The 20,029-nt window shown below is 47.3% G+C and overlaps 1 protein-coding gene and 1 pseudogene across 1 annotated transcript in view; both read right to left on the bottom strand.

Annotated features, from left to right (window-relative positions):
* Positions 1-20,029, bottom strand: part of mmp28 (matrix metallopeptidase 28) — a 95,297-nt gene that overhangs the window by 8,694 nt on the left and 66,574 nt on the right. The window contains exons 4-5 of the mRNA XM_080210505.1: positions 14,116-14,337; positions 11,259-11,504 (exon numbers count right to left, since the gene is read on the bottom strand). Coding sequence (XP_080066631.1) covers positions 11,259-11,504; positions 14,116-14,337 — 468 coding nt within the window. The remainder of the gene's footprint in view (positions 1-11,258; positions 11,505-14,115; positions 14,338-20,029) is intronic.
* On the bottom strand, positions 10,321-10,493 carry LOC145357672 (U2 spliceosomal RNA; annotated as a pseudogene).

The raw sequence follows: 20,029 nt of genomic DNA, 5'->3' as shown, positions 1-20,029 counted from the left end.
TTGGTGAGAAAACTTTACCAACTGGCGCCTTAACCCCCGGAATACCACAGGTATCTGAGAGAATATCTCACTGCCTCCAGTCAGAGTGAAACTGCTTGTTTCCGAAGGTGGATAAGCTGGGCACACGGCTCCCGGGGGGACAATTCCCCCACCAGTACCACACCAATGTCATGGTTATTCAGCAGATCCTGAGATCCAGCAGGTTATTCGGGCCTCGCGAACACTTGAGCCTGTTGGCCTTTTCCAGCGGTGTGCAGGAGGCTGACAGAGCAGGATTTTAGACAAACGGGACAGAGGTGGAAAATTAAATCTATCGGATTTAGGACAGAGGTGTTCAGGGGCTATTTCCTTTCACACACAGGGTTGTGAGGCTGTGTAATGTGATTGAAACAGGGTCCGGGTCTACATTGAAACACAAGTTAGATGGACGGATTACGGAGGAAGTGAAAGGGATTCAGAAATAGGGAAGGCAAGAGAGATGAACACCAACACATAGATAGGTGAGGTGGATTCGCCATTTTAAATTACCCCTTAGTGTCCCAAGATGTGTACGTTAGATGGATTAGCCATGGTCTATGTGTAGGGATACAGGGATGGGCCTAGACGAGACACTCTGTCAGGGAAAGAAGTCTCGCAACACCAGGTTAAAGTCCAACAAGTTTATTTGGAATCACAAGCTTTTGGAGTGCTGCTCCTTCATCAGGTGCACGGAGCTCAGTCTCTCCCTTCTTGATCGGGTGAGTGGCGTCCGCTCACATGATGAAGGAGCAGCACTCTGAAAGCTCGTGATTCCAAATAAACCTGTTGGACTTCAACCTGGTGTTGTGAGACTTCTTATTGTGTCCACCCCAGTCCAACGCCGGCATCTCCACTGCCACACAGTCAGAGCAGACTCAATGCACAGTAAGGCTCTGGATGGACGCAACAACCTCTTCACCATAATTCCTAACTAGTACCATCACAGAGATCAGCCAAGAATGATTATTTTAACCAAATCTGGCAGCATATGCAGGAGAAAAGAGCTGACGTTTCGAGTCCAGATAACCCTTTGTCAAGGCCAAAAGGCTTTGACACTAACACTAGGGAAGGCAGGACAGTTAAACTGACCAGACACCAAGTAGTGAGTCTGTACAGAACAAGAGTCCCAGTTTTGCGTTTATTTACTGCAGGTCCTGCCAACACTGGAATGGTGAGAGGCTGTGTGAAAAGGACGGACATTGTCTCCAATGACATTTCTAAAGTGTCTACTCGTGTTTTTGGAATGTGATCTCCGCTATCCCCCTCCTCCTCCTGAAATTCTTGAACCGTCTCTGAACTCTCCATCGCTATCTATTGTGTCAGTTTTTATGGTACTGATGGGGTTTTTTTTCCAGATATACACAGGTTATGGTCAACTCAATATTTTAATAAACTGTCCCCCCATTTCCCACCCCGCCCTCCCCCCAGTCTGTGTACACTCTGCACAAGGCAGACAACAATTGGAATAAACTAGTCTGAAGATTGATTTTAGTTCTCCAAAACTCAAATGCCTCTTTGGATTTCAACTCTTTGCCATGTTTAGCAATGGATATATTTAAAATGAGGAATATTATCTGAATGTTGTCTAAATCTTAGATTTAGACTTAATAGGATTGAGGGTTATAGGTCAGCCTAGTAGGTAGAGATATGATCGGCACAACTTGTGGGCCGAAGGGCCTGTTTGTGCTGTAGTTCTCTATGATTCTAAATCCTGTAGCCAATATGACGTCACCACAAATATACTGATTGTGTGTGTGTGTGTGTGTGTGTGTGTGTGTGCGCGCGAGAGAGAGAGTGTTTTGAGGTGTGCGAGTATATTTAGTGTTTCGGGATGTATATTTGTGTGTGTGTGTGTCAGTGTTTCGGGGTCTGTGTGTGTGCGTGCGTGTGTCAGTGTTTCGGGGTGTGTGTCTGTGTGTGTGTATGTGTCCATGTATGTGTGTGTCTGTCATCAGGTATGTGTGCGTCTTTGTGTCAGAGTTTTTGTGTGTGTGTGTGTCTTTATGTCAGTATGTGTGGGGGTGTGTTTATCTATGAGGATGTGTGTTTGTGTGTGTACATTGGCGAGGGTGTGTCTGTATGTGTATATATTTGTGAGGATGTATTTATATATAAACCTGTCAGGGTGTGTCTGTCTGTATATGTTTGTGAGGGTGTATCTGTGTATATATTTGTGAGGGTGTGTTTGTGTGTACACCTGTCAGGGTGTATCCGTGTATATATTTGTGAGGGCGCGCTTGTGTGTATATCTGTCAGGGTGTGTTTGCTACATGTTCACCTTCACATTCACCGTTTAACACTGTACTACAAATGCCTCATTGTGGTTCGAAAAAAGAAAATTGTGAAGGACACACTGAAAATGATACCAAGTACAAAGTACGACCTGCAAGGGGAACAGGAGCAGAAAAAGTTTTGGATTGCAAGAGAGAGAGAGACATAGACAGAACATGAAAGAGAGTGAGAGAAAGACAGGTGGAGAGAGAGACAGAAAGACAGGGGGAGAGAGAGGGAGGGAGACAGAGAGCAAAAGAAACAGGGAGAGTGAAAGACAGGGAGAGAGAAAGAGAGGGAGGGAGAGAGAGAGAGAAAGACAGGGGGAGAGAGAGAGAGACAGGTGGAGAGAGAGGCAGGGAGACAGAGAGCAAAAGAAACAGGGAGAGTGAAAGAGAGAGAGAAAGAGAAATATAGAAAGGCAGGTGGGGAGAGAGAACGACAATGTACGGAATTTCCTGGCTGGAAATTCCTGCCCGAGGTCAATAGACCTTTGCACAGTCCGTGTCCCGTCTGCCACAATTCCCATGGCATGTGGGACAGGAAAACTCCACCCAGGGAGGGACAGAGAGAGAGAGACAGAGGAAGAAAGGGAGAGAGAGAGAGTATGAGAGTCAGAGAAAGACAGAGAGAGAAAAACAAAGAAGCAGAGATTTGGACAGAGATAGAAGGCGAGACACAGCGAGAGAGATTGAGAGGATCAGAAAGATTGAAGGGACTAACATACACATGAAGAGAGATGTTTCCAGAATGATAGAGCGCAGAGAGATAAAGAGATAATGTGAGCACAAGAGCAAGCCAATGGATTAGAGATCTACCAAGAGCAAAAAAAGTAAACCCAGCTTGTTGCTTATTCCGAAACCACTCTGTGATTACCGTCAGCGCGTCCGTGTGGATTTTATCTTCCCGATACTGTCCACTCTGCTTTCTCCAAATGGTCATATGATGAAAGAATTTTCCGTGTTTCCCACTGTAATATGTAAAACTGTTTATCCAAACTCTCAGTGAACCAGAGCCATGCTAATGCCCCGAGGCCTGTTTAGATCATGGGTGATTGGGCTGTGTTAACCACAACAACACAGGACCCCACAACACAGTCCCAAACGGAAAGAGGCTGAGAGGCGCCAGACCCCTCCAGGACTGCCAGCCTTCAACCAGATTGCATCCGTTACGCTAGAAAGCGCCACAGATTTCTCATCAGGATGTTTATAGTTTAGCTCTTCCTAATTTTGCCAGAAAATCTTCTCCACGAGATGGAAGTTCACCGCTCTGCGAAAGTCGGGTCAAATAAAACACCCTCTGGGGTCAGCCTTGCTTTAAACACACAACATTCCTTCCCTGACCGAGCTCAGGGTGAGAGTTTGAGTTTACTGATCAGTGTCACAAGTAGGCTGACATTAACACTGCAATGAGGTTCCTGTGAAAATCCCCTGGGAGATAAGAGTTGAAACTCGGAAAGGGTGGGGAAGAGAAGGGAGCCTTCCACCAGAGCCCTCACCTCAAACACTCACCGGGACTGGGAGTGCGACAGAAAGAAGCCGTGCAGGCACCAACAACAATTTGCATTTATATAGCACCTTTCGGGCAAAAGCAAAATCCCAGGCCGCCTCATAAAAAGATGCAGTGAGCAAGACCCCGCCAAGCAGGAAGTTGAAAGCCTGGCATTGAAGAGGTTTTCAAAAGATAGAGTGAGTGAATGGGGGAGGTTATATTGAAACCCTCAATAACTAATCGCTTTCAGTTCTAGATCCTCTACAAATTATCCAAGGGGTACCTGGGAGCATGAAAATGGCAACGGTATTCCTCCCCATTCTGCTGTTTTCCTTCTCCGTCCCACCGGAGGGCCATGTGACCCGTGCTGGGAAAGGGAAAGTGGGCGGCACAGTGGGTTAGCACCGCCGCCTCGCAGCGCCAGGGACCCGGGTTCAATTCCACCCTCAGGTCACTGACTGTGTGGAGTTTGCACATTCTCCCCGTGTCCTGGTTCCCTCCCACAGTCCCAAAGACGTGTGGGTTCGGTGAATTAGCCGACGCACAGGGTGATGGGTACTGGGGGTGGAATTGGGCCTGGGTGAGGTGCTGTTTCAGAGAGTCGGTGTGGATTCGACGGGCCGAATGGCCCCCTTCTGTACTGTAGGGGTTCTACGGAGAATTGCGTGGAGGAAGTGTACAAGGTACAGGCGATTGCAGAGTTAGGCTCAGGTGATCGCAAGGATTTGTAGATGAGAATTAGGGTCGTGAAATGATTGCAAGTCCATGAGAAATAGGAGCAGGCCATTCGGCCAATCGAGCCTGCTGTTCAAGAAGATCATGACTGATCTCATTAACTCCACTTGTTTGTCTGTCCCCAACTCCCTTGGCAAGCAAAAATCTGTCAAATTCAACCTCAAATATGGTCAGTGACCCAGCCTCCAATGCTCTCTGAGGCAGAGAATTCGCCCTCTGGGGAAGGACATTCCTCCTCATCTCCGTCCCAAATGGGAGGCCCCTAATTGTTAAACTATGCCTCACGGTTCTCGGCTCCCCCATGGAGAGAAACATCCTCCCAGCATCTAACCTTGTCAAACCTGCTCAAATGCTACATGTTTCAAAAGGATCACTCTCATTCTTCTTGTAGAAGGAGCACTGGGGTCAAACAAGGAGGGAGGTGATAGACAGATAAGATCTGAGTGACTCACTCACTCATTTCAGAGGTCAATTACACGTTGTTGTTGGCTCTGGAATCGCATAGAGTCATTCAGTACAGAAGGAGGCCATTCAGCCCATTGAGTCTACACCGACCACAATCCCACCCAAGCCCAATCCCCATAACCCCATGCATTTACTCTAGCTAGTCCCCCTGACATTAAGGGGCAATTTAACATGGCCAATCCACCTAACCCACACACCTGTGTGTTGTGGGAGGACACCCACACAGACACTGGGAGAATGTGCAAACTCTACACAGACACTGACCCAAGTCTGGAATCGAACCCGGGTCCCTGGCGCCGTGAGGCAGCAGTGCTAACCACTGTGCCACCGTACCGGTCTGGAATGTAGACCAGACCAGGTAAGGACTGCAGATTTCCTTCCCTAAAGGACGTTAGTGAACCAGATATGTTCTTGCCAGAGTCGATGATAACTTCAATCCCAGATTTTTATGAATTGAATTTAAATTCTACTGGCTGCGGAGGTGGGATTTGAACCCATATCCCAGAACATGAGCCTGGGGTCTCTCCATTACTAGTCCAGTGACAATCCCACGATGCCACCGACTCCTCCTACCCACCCATTGCCATGTAGGAAATGAGGTGCCAACTTGTGCACAGCAAGCTCCCACAAAGAGCAATGGCATAAACGACCGAATCAGTTCTTTTAGATCAGAGGTGAATATTTCCCAGAAAATAGGAAGAATTCCTTTGCTGTTCCTCAAAGACCAGGATTTCTCATCTTATCGGAGAGGTCAACTCTTAGTTTTAGTTTATTTTATTAGTGTCACACATAGGTTTACGTTAACACTGCAATGAAGTTACTGTGAAAATCCCTGAGTCGCCAGACTCTGGCGCCTGTTCGTGTACACTGAGGGAGAATTTAGCACAGCCAGTGCACGTCTTTCAGACTGTGGGAGAAAATCGGAGCACCCGGAGGAAACCGGAGCACCCGGAGGAAACCCACACTGACATGGGGACAATGTGCAGACTCCACAGAGGCAGGGACCCAAACCGGGAATCGAATCTGGGCCCCTGGTGCTGTGAGGCAGCAGTGCTAACTGCTGTGCTGCTCGGTTCAATGTTTCCTTCAAACAATAGCACTCCTGACAGTGCAGCACCCCCTCAAGAACTGCACTGGAGTGTCCAAGTCTCCGGACCTCCTGACTTTGAGGCGAGGGAGAGTGTGGCCACTGAGCTGCAGCTGAGAACAAAGGTGCGTAACCTTGTGCTGCATTGACCCTGTTGCCGACCAATATGGCAGCAATAGGAATTGGGAAATTAAACACATGCGCGTTTGTGTCAAATTGCCACAGAGTGCAGTGGGTCTCCACAGGTTCCCAAACAGCTCTTGAAGAGAGGGTGACAAACACAAGGGGTAAACAACGAGCCTAATTTTAGCTTCTGACAGTTCCTATTTCTTTGAGAAGCTTCTGCAAGAAGGCCCTAAATGCCTGGGCCATTAGCAAGTGGACTTGCAGCACTGATCAGCCTTATCAGGAGCTCGGTCTAATCTGCCATCTCATTCAGTAATACAGAAGCAATTTAACTCTAATCTCCTGGAATGTGGCTGAGCTCAGGAATTCCTGGAGAGAAAGTAGCCTATTCACAGACACCAATCCAGATGGTGCCTTGCAGTTTTTTTTTCGTAGAAGATAATTGTTCCATAAATACCATCAGTAATTTGTGTGCAGATTCCACTCTGGCGCACATGCCAAGGACATGGATCGGGAAGTTTCATACCCAAAGTATGTGACCACGCTCTCCTCACTAACATCGAAGAAGTTAAATATCATGGGGATAGCGGTACCGAGGTTTCCCCAGAATGTGACCTCCCAATTGAGTTTAGGAGTCGGGAGATAATGCTGCAGCTTTGTAAGACCTTGGTCAGACCCCACTTGGAGTACTGTGCTCAGTTCTGGTCGCCCCCATTACAGGAAGGATGTGGAAGCCATTGAAAGGGTGCAGAGGAGATTTACAAGGATGTTGCCTGGATTGGGTGGCATTCTTTGAGGATAGGTTGAGAGAGCTAGGTCTTTCCTCCTTGGAGAGACGAAGGGTGAGAGGGGACCTGATAGAGGTGTATAAGATGATGAGAGGTATAGATAGGGTGGATTCTCAGAGGCTTATTCCAAGGGCTGAAATGGCTGCCACAAGAGGACACAGGTTTAGGGTGTTGGGGAATAGGTACAGAGGAGACGTCAGGGGTAAGTTTTTCACTCAGAGGGTGGTGGGTGAGTGAAATCGGCTGCTGTCGGTGGAGGCAAATTCGATAGGGTCTTTTAAGAGACTTCTGGATGAGTACATGGGACTTAATAGGATTGAGGGTTATAGGTTAGCCTAGTAGGTAGGGATATCATTGGCGCAACTTGTGGGCCGAAGGGCCTGTTTGTGCTGTAGTTTTTCTATGATTCTAAGTCCCTTCCACCAGCCAATCGAAGAGATTTTGACGGTGGAATTAAACTTTTCCCAGATCGATTCAGGAGATGAAAGGGTTGACATACGAGGAGAGATGAAATAGTTTGGGCTTGTACTCGTTGGAGGACAGAAGGATGAGAGGGGATCTGATCGAGGTATACAAAATACTAAAAGGGATTGGTACAGTAAATGTAGACCAAATGTTTCCCCTTATGGGGCAATGTAGAACAAGAGGTCACAGGTACAGGTTGCGAGGCAGTTGATTTAAAACTGAGATGAGGAGGAGCTATTTCTTGCAGAGGGTGATGGGTTTGTGGAACCCATCGCCCCCTGGTGCTGTGGAGTCTGAATCATTGAGTAGTCTCTGGAAGGAGATAGATATGTTTCTAATAAAAAAAAGGGATAAGGGGATGTAAGGTGGGGAGGTGGGGATTTGGGAGCAGGGTGAAGTCAGCCATGACCTGATTCAAAGGGTGAATTTGTCTACTTCTGCTCCTGATTCCTATGTTCCCAAACTTGTGGAGACTTTTTTCCAGCATTGGTGTTTGAGCTTTTCCAACCCAGGCCATCTGCTGCCCTTCCACATGCGCAGGGTGAGATTCTGGGGAGCGGATGGAGGGGTAGCAGTGGGGAACTTTAGACATCTTTACAAATTTGGCCGGTGCCATTTCAGCGTTGGCAGTGGGCACGAATGGCAGAAGGCAGCCCTGGCAGGAATAAAAATTCACCTGTTGATCCACTTCGATTTCTGCTGAGTCTTTTCAGAAATTGGACACCAGATTGACTGAATTAGCCTAGATAGGATCAGCACTCTCTCTATATTCTACAAACTGGCACCACTTCACATTGCTTGCTCATCCTCAGCAAGTCTCTTTACCTCTCCAATCAGCCTTGTGTCCTTATTATCGCTATCCCAGTCAACGTTAACCAAACATACCAGTCGGAGATGGGCATCAGGCCTAAATGTTATAACGTATTGAAAATTGCACTGTGCATTTTGTCCACTTGAGGCTACCATACACACTTATACCAGCAGAGGGAGTCTGCTCGCAAGAGAATAGTAAATAACAAAGCATCTCAGTTGAACAGCTTGTGCAGTTTTAATTCTAAATGTCTCTGGCTGAATGAACAGCAGCTTCTGTGCCAAGGACTTCACAGCTGTCAGTCGTTTAACACTCCATTGTTGTACGTAGCCCAAAACGCAATTATCAGCTGCATTTCACACATATTTCAGGCTGTTTTGGAAATGTTATTGGCTGCAGTCATTGGAGAACTGGTGAGAAAGAACCTCTCCCCATGTGGTCTAGTATTTTTGCCATGTGAAGCAACCAGAAAAAGTCCATTGTTCCCAAACCACAAGGGAGTCCTCCATGGGATGAGGAAAATCCAGAGTAGAATTGCCTTGGTTTTCTTATCTCGCTGCAGAAATTTGCAGAACTTCCTAGAGAAAAGGCAGACATTGGCACTTTTCTCTGCAGCTTCTGTGACTGAACTGCTCAAAGTTTCAGCAGGAGAAGAAGCCAAATCTCAGAGAAATTCCTTGCATTATTCTGGGAAGAGCTAGGCCGAGAGGGGACCCAGAATAGATCGTTAGCTATATTACAGCAGTGAACAGGCTTCCAAAGCACTTCATTGGCTGAAAATCACTTTGGGACATCTTGAAGTCAATATGGGCACTATATAAATGCAACTGCTTTCTTTATTTAAAGTTTATTTATTAGTGTCATAAATAAGCACAAATTAACACCACAATGAAGCTACTGTGAAACTCCTCCAGTCGACCCACTTTAGTGCCTGTTTGGGTACACTGAGGGAGAATTTAGTACGGCCAATGCACCTAACCAGCATGTCTTTTGGACTGTGGGAGGAAACCGGAGCACCCAGAGGAAACCCACACAGACACGGGGAGAATGTGCAGACTCCACACAGACAGTGACCCGAGCTGGGAATCAAACCAGATTCCCTGGCGCTGTGAGGAAGAGTGTTAACCACTGTGCCACCATGCCACCCAATGGAATGGGGGAAAGTAGATCCAGAATATTATCTCCAGTTATGAGGATAGGAGAAAGGATATCAGTTAAAACTAGTAAAAGGTAAATATAAGCCCGATTTCAAGTTGTTTTACAAGCGCACCCACATGTGCATACACACACACGCACACACACGCATGCGCGCAGACACACACATGCGCATACACACACGCACGTGCGCACATACACATGTGCACACAAACACACGCACACATGCGTGCACACACGTGCACATACACAAACACACGTGCACACGCACGCGCAAACACACATGTGTACACACGTGCACATACACAAACACATGCACGCACACACACACGCACACGCACACAGATCCATGTTTTGAACAGAATGGAGATTAAAGTCCTGGAGTTGTGTATGAGCTGTATGCTGCAATGGGGGAGTGGCAGTCATTATGAAAGGAAAGATTAAGCCAAGCCAAATTCCGTCTACATCTGGAAGAAGAATGTGATGAAAGAAAGCAAGTTAAGCATCATCGGCCGACAATTTGAACCATTTAGACTGTGCATAGCAGCACTGGGCTGATTACTGATCCCTTATCTAATGCAATACTAATTTAGTTTAGCTGAAAATGGGAACAACTTGCTCCAGATATAATGATGTGGAGTTGCTGGTGTTGGACTGGGGTGGACGCAGTAAGAAGTCTCTCAACACCAGGTTAAAATCCAACAGGTTTATTTGGAATCACGAGCTTTCAGAGCACTGCTCCTTCATCAGGTGACTCGCTTTGAAAGGCCTTCCAAACATGTTAATAACTGGTTTGTTTTTATTCCAAGTCAACCCAATCAAGTCCAATTCAGAGTCCCAACAAGTTGAGACATTCCCGATCCGAGCTGACAAGACAGGGCTCTCACCTCCTGCCTTAGGCTTGATCTACATGATCCAAGCTGATTGGAGTAGGTGTAACTTCTCCTCCAAGGCTTGATCTCATTTGCATCTTAGCCCAAAGGCCGAGATGACGCTTGAAAAAATTGCTTGAAAAAATGTAACCTAATGACTTCAACCCATGTCGAAACTACACTTGATCTTAGCCAAAAGGCTGAGAGATGCCTTGTCAGATAGTCAATGCAGACTCAATGGTGCTCAGAGCAGGAGGAGACTCCTGGTCAGCCCCACTCTCGGAGCACTGGTGTTCCCTCAAGCTATAAGCCCCAACAACACATTATAGTGACCTGTCGCTAACTGACAAAACAAAGTTTTGCCTAAGTGCACCACCAGGAGTGGGAGAGAATAGAGCGAGAGATAGCACAGTACGAACATTACAGGACCAGTAATCTGGAAGCCTGGACTAATGCACAAGTTCAATTCCAAATCTGCTGCGGAATTTAAATTTAATTAAGAAGTAAGTCTGGAGTAAATTGCTGACCTCATGAATAATGACCACGAAATAATTGAAAACCCAAACTCATCTGGTTCACTAATATCCTTCAGGGAAGGAAATCTGCCGTCCTTACCTGGTCTGGCCTACATGTGATTGTAGATCCACAGCAATGTGGTTGACATTGCAACGGCTAAGGAAGCCACTCGCTGTCTCAAACTGAAACTGACAAAGCTCCGTTGGAGTGCCCACTCCACCTGGGAAGAGTGGTTTAGGGGCATGGATCAACACCACCTACTCAACGAGCGTTAAATACTTGCTTTGCCAAAAAAGCAACTGTCAAAAGAATAGACTTGGCAATCACGTTGGTACATTACCAATCTCATCTAACCAAAGGTTCCTAACCAAAGCCAAGCATGGGTTTACCTGCCATGTGTTGTACACTTTCATAGAGATAGAACAAGAGTAGGTACAACATCCGCATCCCGAGCTTACCGTACAGATTCTGAATGGCCATCTTGTCATCCCAGCTCAGGATGAAGTCTCGGCCCAGCTTCTTGTAAAACGGAGACATCAAGGCATTTTTAACAGGAGAGTGCTCGAGGCCCAGGGTGTGGCCAATCTCGTGTGCGGTGACGATGAACAGATTCCTCCCTTTCCCACGGTTCAGAGACCACCTCTCGTCATTGTCAAAGTGGGCTTCTCCTCTGCGGGGGAAGAAAGCATGGGCCAAGGCTCCTCCTGCAACAGGCACAGACAGTAACTTAAGGACAGGGCGGAACTGACAGGGACCCAAACACTCTCACACGTACCTTAGAGAACATGACATAGGGAGTGAAATCATATGTAGAATCATAAAATCCTACAGAGCAGAAGGAGGCTTTTTGGTCCAACTAACCTGCACTGAACAACAATCCCACCCAGGCCCAAACCCCATAACCCCACATTTTTACCCTCCCTATCCCCTGATACTAAGGGTCAATTTATCACGGCCAATGAACCTAACCCACACATCTTTGCACTGTGGGAGGAAACGGGAGCTTCCAGAGGAAATCCATGCCGACACGGAGAAAATGTGCAAACTCTACAGAAGACAGTGACCCGAGGCTGTAATTGAACCCGGGTCCAATGTCCAGTGGTTCCACAAGAATGCTGTGTGGCCCTAGGTGGAAACTGACAGCCTATCTCAGTTTAGCACTGCGATGGGGAAGTCGAGGCAGAATGTCCATCACCAGGTGTTAGATGTTTTTGTGTTGCTTAGTTCCAGTCAGAGTTCTGATGTAAACTGACCAATGTTGCCTCTGGAACACACAACAGATGCACACAGGCAGCAGACAAGTCAATCTCTTTCAGGCACAGTGTGGTCACAGTCATTTCAAAAACATTTAAAGGGTTTGCTCATGTAAATAAATCACCAAGAAAATAGAGGCATCTGAACTGCTAACCCTTGTGTACACTCCCACCCTCCCACGTGCTGGAGCTCAGGGCAGTTCTCTCAGTGTTGGATGGGATCGGGTCAGATCTCTCAGTGTTGGATGGGATCGGGTCAGATCTCTCAGTGTTAGTTGGCAATCAGGTCAGGTCACTCAGTGTTGGATGGGGATCAGGTCAGATCTCTGTGTTGGTTGGGGATCGGGTCAGATCTCTCAGTGTTGGATGGAGATCGGGTCAGATCTCTCAGTGTTGGATGGAGATCGGGTCAGATCTCTCAGTGTTGGATGGAGATTAAGTTATATCCCAGCCTTTCCCAATTCCCAGCTGGAACCTGGGTAAGAATCTAGTGGGAATCTCACCTCTGCCTGTTAATGGGGTGTGTGTGTGGAGGGGTGGGGCGGGGGGGTAGGGGAGTGGTGGGAATTTTGTTAGTGCATCCTTGATGGGCCGAATGGCCTCCTTCTGTAAAGTTTATTTATTAGTATCACAAGTAGGCTTACATTAATACCGCAATGAAGTTACTGTGAAAATCCAACATCTGTTTGGCTACACAGAGAGAATTTAGCACGGCCGATGCACCTAACCAGCATGTCTTCTGGACTGTGGGAGGAAACTGGAGCACCCAGAGGATATCCACACAGTGACCCAAGCTCGGAATTGAACCCGGGACCCTGGCATTGTGAGGCAGCAGTGCTAACCACTGTGCCATTGTGCTGTCCATGGAACAGGGATCCTACGATTCTATTCTATGATTCAATTACCTCACGCGAGACAGCCTTAGAATGAACCAACATAAACTCTTAAAAGCCTCAATGTTTGTCCTACGATGTGAAGGCCTCGGCCGAAGGCTTTGAATTCTTCTTGGCTTCTTAAACGATCATCTTAATATCATCTCAAACCCAGCCTCCCACCAGGAAGAGTTAAACAGAATCTCACCACCTCGCGGTTACCTGAATATCTCAGTGATTAAAATATTAAATAACCGCACGCAACCTTTGGTTCCAGCCCCTTGGGGTCTGAATCGATGCTTTACCCAATTTCACTCACCCTTCTCCTTACCTGAAAGGACAGGTATACAGAGCGGCAGCCAAGTTACACCCCACCTCAACTTTATCTGCTGACCTGTCTGAGACAGTGAGTGTGGGAAGGCTGTTCGACTGTGATGGGCGTCAGAGATGAATCCCATCTCCTGAGTCTGACAAATGAGTCCTCAAAATAAGGAGGAGGCGGTTTAGATCAGAGTTGAGGTGGAATTTCTTCCCTCAGAGGGTGGTGAATCTCTGGAATTCTCTGCCCGTTGAAGTGGTGGAGGCTGCCTTGCTAAATATATTTGAGTCACGGGGAGATAAATTTCTGATAGACAGGGGAATTAAGGGTTATGGGGAGAAAGCGGGAAAGTGGAACTGATCCACTTCAGATCAGCCATGATCTTATTGAATGGTGGGGCAGGCTCGAAGGGCTGGATGGTCTACTCCTGCTCCTATTTCTTACATGAGCTTTCAGAAGGTTACTGGATAGAACCATCTTTCCTCTCTTTTTAGGCAAACGCTGGGGTCAATTTCTTCAAACAGTCCCATTGATCCATGCTGTTTTGGGTTGTGATAGTGGTCAGGCAACTAATGAATTGGCTTGTTGGCCATTCAGCCCAGCATGCCTATGCTAGCTCTTTGAACGAGCTATCTAACTAGTCCCACTCCCCTTTGCTCTTTACTTTTTTACATACATACCCAATTGCCCTTTGATAGTCACTCCTGAAGCTTCCTTCACCCTTTCAGGCAGTGTACTCCAGACAGTGAAAAGCTCACTGTATCAAAGCTTCCTCCTTCTCGCCCCCCACTCCGGTCCCTGAGCTGAACCCGGGACACCAAGTAGGACTGCGTGTTAAATAACAATTTGACGCTGAGACAGCAATCAGTACCTGGTCCGTCGAAAGCGTTGCCAATCCCATCATTGTGCTCGCCCTGGTAGAACGCCAAGCGGATATCGGCGGGGCCGTCAGTCACCTCCCAGAAGGTCAGCGGCGAGACGTTGCTCCACAGTTCAAAGGCTGCCTTCACCGCCATCTTCACCCGGCTCGGCTCCAGGTACCGGGGCCAGTTAATGATCTTGTATGTCAGCCGGTGCTTGAACCATTTCTCTCCTATAGGGCAAGAGGCAAAACCAGAGAGACTCAGTGTGACGTTTACTCAGACCCTCATTGTCCAGTTACCAGAACGATTGCACCTGCTTCGAAAGACATGTCTGCCCCTTCCTTGAACAGAAAGATTTGAATTTCTAGAGAATTTTCTACACCCCTGGTCATCCCAAAGCACTTTATAACCAATTAAAAACTGGAAGTGTTGTAAAGCAGGAAAAGCCTGTGGGGGGGGGGCGATCTTAGAAAAAAACTCCTAAGTGTCAAATGAGCTTGAAAAAGGGATAGAACCCATTTTTTTGGTGGAAGATTCAAATCTTATGCCACTTAGAGAAAGAAACGAGGCAAAGTGTGATTCGCGCCAGTAGGGTGGGTGGACAGAGTCTATATGTGCTGGGAAGCCGGCTGACAACAGCTAGAGGGCACCATTGCACATGCACACGTAGCAATGAGATAAGGACTACACGACAGTGTCTCTCAGTGGAGTTGGCTGAGGGATGAAAGGGGGAGGACTGCTGTAAAAGCTGCCCTGTTCTTCTTTAAAATAACCCCGTAAGATCTCACATCTGATCAGGCACACTTAATGTGGCAATTTAATATCTCCTTGCAAAGATGGCACCTCCAATCGCCTTGGGAAGAATCTGAACACAAGGGTGAGAACTTGTTCGTGGAGGTGTTGGTGGACTGGGGTCTGGGAAAGATGAGTGAGTGTCGGAGTGATGGGCGAATGGGACTTGCTGTGAGTTAGGCTAAGGGTAAGAGGTTTGGAAAAGCTATAGCGGGTAAAAGATGGGCAGAGGGTCAAATTTCGAGATATCAATGGTTTGAATGAGGGTGTTAGTAGCTGAGGTGCTGAGGCAGAAACAGAGATGCTTAATCCCAGATTCTGATGTGGGCACCATAACGCTGCTCCTCAGAGATCTGCCCCCTCTGCTTACCCCCCACATATGAAGATGAAAAGGCAACAAGTGACGGACGGGTTGTGGAGAATATGAAGTGGTCAGTCAGTGACATGTCCCTGGTCAGAGGTGTGTAGGTGATGTTGGGTGTCTCTGTGTGAGGATGAACATAAAGAATTGAGAAGGATGGTCCAGTTTATAGTTAATGATATAACATTCACAGTAAGATTTTTATCATCATACTCCCCAACTGGGAATTGAAGTTAGGCCCAGCCTATGGTGGAGGGTTAATGGCTAAAGGTTAGAGCTCTTCTCTCATCCATATTGGTTGGGTTTTCATAGAGTCACAAAATCCCTACAGTGCAGAAGGAGGCCATTTGACCCACTAAGTCTGCACCAACCACAATCCCACCCCGATCCTATTCCCGTAATCCCACCTTGCTAATTCTCCTGACACCAGGGTCAATTTAGCATGGCCAATCAACCTGCATCTTTGGACTGTGGAAGGAAACTGAGGAAACCCATGCAGACACGGGGAGAATGTGCAAACTCCACATAGACAGGGATCCGAGGCTGGAATTGAACTCTGGCACTGTGGGGTAGCAGTGTTAACCACTGTGCCACTGTGACACCCTTTTGGTGGCTTTAACCTTGTAGTTGACTGGATTGCAGTAGTGGAAAAATCAGGCCAAAGACAGCTTCATACAGTATTGACGTCCAGTACTAACACAGCCCTTAGGAGATGTACAACTGCCAGTACCAAATGCTGAAGGATACATCCCAAAATATCACTCCAGCCACACAGCTCATTCCATCTCACAATCCCTGGAGATAACAGTGAGTCATTCATTGCTACAAATTTGGGTGAGACGGCGGCTCAGTGGTAGGTCAAGACTAATGAGGTTCGAATACCACCGTGGCAGCTGATGGAATTGAAATTCAATGAATAAAATCTGGGATGTAAAAACTAAATCTCGGTAATGGTGAGCAGGAAACTATCATCGATTGTTGTAAAAACTTAATGCCCTTTAGGGAGTGAAATCTGCTGTCCTTACCTGGTCCAGCCCACATGTAACTCCAGAACCATAGTAATGTGGTTGACTCTCAATTATTCTCTGAAATGGCTGAGAAAACCACTTAGTTATAGAGCATTAGGAATGGAGACAAATGCTGGCTTTGTCAACAATGCCCCCAAGTACCATCAAAGAACAAATAGAACAAACAGAGAGATCTTGGGGTTCATATCCACAGATCTCTGAAGGTTGCCACTCAAGTGGATAGAGCCGTGAAGAAGACTTATAGTGTGTTAAGGTCTATTAACAGGGGGTTTGAGTTTCAGAGCTGTGGAGTTATGCTACAACTATACCATACATTGGTGAGACAACATTTGGAATATTGTGTTCAGCTCTGGTCACCTCATTATAAGAAGGATGTGGAAGCATTGGAGAGAGTGCAGAGGAGATTTACCAGGATGCTGCCTGGTTTGGAGGGTAGGTCTTATGAGGAAAGGATGAGGGAGCTGGGGCTTTTCTCTTTGGAGCGGAGGAGGATGAGAGGCGACTTTATAGAGGTTTACAAGATGATGAGGGGGATTGATAGAATGGACGTGCAGAGATTATTTCCTTGGGTGGATGTAGCTATTACTAGGGGGCATAACTATAAGGTTCATGGTGGGAGATATAGGAGGGATGTCCGAGGTAGATTCTTCACTCAGAGAGCGGTTGGGGTGTGGAATAGACTGCCTGCTGTGATAGTGGAGTCGGACACTTGAGGAACTTTCAAGCAACTATTGGATAGGCACATGGAGCACACCAGAGTTATAGGGAGTGGAATTGCTTGATCTTGAGTTTGGACATAACTCGGCACAACATTGAGGGCCGAAGGGCCTGTACTGTTCTATGTTTCTAAATTCTAAATATATATATAAAACAAAGAGCAAGCCTAATGAGCATTCTCTAAATATTTACAGCTTATGCCTCATGTTGACAGGGTCTGGCTTTGGGAAAGTAAATGGAAAACAATATCAGTGTCTTTGAGTTCACTGGGATGAACCTCTAGGTTAACAGCATAGCCTGTTCCTTACATCAATCACTAACACTGGTCGTTCATTCCACCACCACACTACCCTTGGTGCAATCAAGTTTTCTTATTCTGTGTTTGAAATCTCTTCCTTTCATCATATACCTTCTTCACAATCACTGCAGATTACCCGTTTCTATCTACTCCCTCTGTATTTTGTATTAGAAACGTAGAAAATGGGAGCAGAAGTAGGCCATTTGGCCCTTTGAGCCTGCTTTGCCATGATCATGGCTGATCCGTGACCTCAACACCATATTCCCACACTCTCCCCGTACTCCTTGGCACCTTTAGAGTCTAGAAATTTATCTATTTTCAGTGACTTGGCCTCCACAGCATTCTGTGATTGAGAATTCCACAGGTTCACCGCCCTCTGAGTGAGGAAGTTTCTCCTAAACGGCCTATCTCGTATCCTGAGACTGTGACCCTCTTGTTCTAGACCCTCCATTGAGGGGAAACAGCAGCCCTGCATCCAGTCTGTCCATCCCAGTCAGAATTTTATACATTTCAATGAGATCTCCTCTTATTCTTCTAATTTCCAGGGAATACAGGCCCAGTCTCTCCTCAAACTACAATCCTGCCGTCCCAGGAATCTGTCCGGTGAACCATCGCTACACTCGCTCTATGGCACGTACATCCTTTCCTTAGGTAAGGGTGGCACAGTGGTTAGCACTGCTGCCACACAGTGGCAGGGACCAGGGTTCAATTTGGGTCTTTGGTCGCTGTCCGTGTGGAGTTTGCAAGTTCTCCCCGTATCTGCGTGGGTTTTCCTCCGGGTGCTCCAGCTTCCTCCCACTCTCCAAAATGCAGGTTAGGTGGATTGGCCACACTAAATTGCCCCTTAGTGTCCCAAGGTGTGTAGATTCAGGGGGATTAGCTGGATATATATGAGTTACATAGAACATTACAGCGCAGTACAGGCCCTTCGGCCCTCGATGTTGCGCCGACCAGTGGAACCAATCTAATGACTCTCTAACCTAAACTATTCCAGTGTTATCCATATGTCTATCCACTGACCATTTGAACGCCCTTAAAGTTGGTGAGTCCACAACTGCTGCAGGCAGGGCATTCCACGCCCTTATTACCCTCTGAGTAAAGGACCTACCTCTGACATCCGTCCTATAATTATCACCCCTCAATTTAAAGCTATGTCTCCTTGTGTTACCCATGTACTTCATGTATTAAGGGTCTGGGTAAGATGCTGTTTCAGAGAGTCAGTGCAGTCTCGATGGGCCAAATGGCCTTCTCCTGGACTGTAGAGATTCTATTGTTCTGTAATAGGAAGATCAAAGCTGCCCACAATACTCCAGTTGTGGTCTCACCAAGGCCCTTTACAGTGACAGTAAGATATCTTTGTTCTTCTACTCGACTCCTCTTGCAATGAAGGCTAATTTACCCTTCTAATCACTTGCTGTACCTGAGTGCTGATATGCACAGGCTGTTGGATAAAGTGTAAATTATTGATAATATCTCCAGCTTAATCACTCAAATCAGCCTGTAGAATTGATGGCTGAACACACCCAATTTTCAGGTGGGGAAGGGATTTGGGGCAGGGCAGAGAGGCCAAGGGATCGAACTTAACTGGACTCCAAACTCAGCACAGTTTGGGGTGTCCACTTCTCTGCTGAAGTTCCTCTGTTATAAGAATGTTTTTCCCTTTGAAACATTTCCTGTGAAGATTTGGGCGGCACAGTGGTTAGCACTGCTGCTTCACAGCTCCAGGGTCCTGGGTTCGATTCCCGGCTCGGGTCACTGTCTGTGTGGAGTTTGCACATTCTCCTCGTGTCTGCGTGGGTTTCCTCCGGGTGCTCCGGTTTCCTCCCACAGTCCAAAGATGTGCGGGTTAGGTTGATTGGCTGTGCTAAGAAATTGCCTCTTAGTGTCCAGGGTAGTGGAGGTTAGAGGGATTAGTGGGTATAATATGTAGGGATATGGGGGTAGGGCCTGGGTGGGATTGAGTTCGGTACAGACTTGATGAGCTGAAGGGTCTCTTTCTGCACTGCAGAGTTCTATGATCTATGATGAGATGATATCAAACCCATTGCATCAGGAATCAGAATGTCAGTTGTGTTAATAGCAGCAACCCTAAACCACACTTTCGAATGGCATCAGTGGATAGGAATCAAATCCCAGTCCCTGGGGACATTTGTGTGTCTGTGCTGCAGGCCCTTAACATTTCCAACTCATCACATCGGAAGGAATCCCGTGCTAACTTCTCCAAGAGGGAACGGAGGCCGGAATTTTCCAGCCATTCACGCCATCAAGGTCTTCCAGGTTCTCCAGCCGCTGGGGGGGCGTGTTCAACAGGACAACAGCGAGACCACATGACCCGCCACTGGCCAATGGCGAGCTGCCTCTGTCGCCGTGCCTGGAAAATCCCACCCGGCCTGCAACTCCCCACTGGATCCGGAAAGAAGGGAAACCCCAGTTTAATCCCGGTCATTTGAACATCAGGCCCGATAAGCTTGCAGCTTTCACGCCTCGACACATCCCGCCTCACTCTGAATGGAGCCAGGCTGTCCGATGGACGGAAGTGAGGGTTGACGGTGGCACAGTGGTTGGCACCGCTGCCTCACGGCGCCAGGCACCGGGGTTCAAATCCTGTCTCGGGGTCATTGTCTGCACGTTCTCCCTGTGTCTGCGTGGGTTTCCTCCGAGTGCTCCACACTCCAAAGATGTGCAGGTCAGGTGGATTGGCCATGATAAATTACCCCTTAGTGTCC

Source organism: Carcharhinus amblyrhynchos, chromosome 23, assembly GCF_965287045.1.
Source record: "Carcharhinus amblyrhynchos chromosome 23, sCarAmb.v2.hapA, whole genome shotgun sequence".
NCBI lineage: Eukaryota > Metazoa > Chordata > Chondrichthyes > Carcharhiniformes > Carcharhinidae > Carcharhinus > Carcharhinus amblyrhynchos.
The sequence above is the reverse complement of the archived record's forward strand: the minus strand, read 5'-3'. Positions and strand labels throughout refer to the sequence as shown.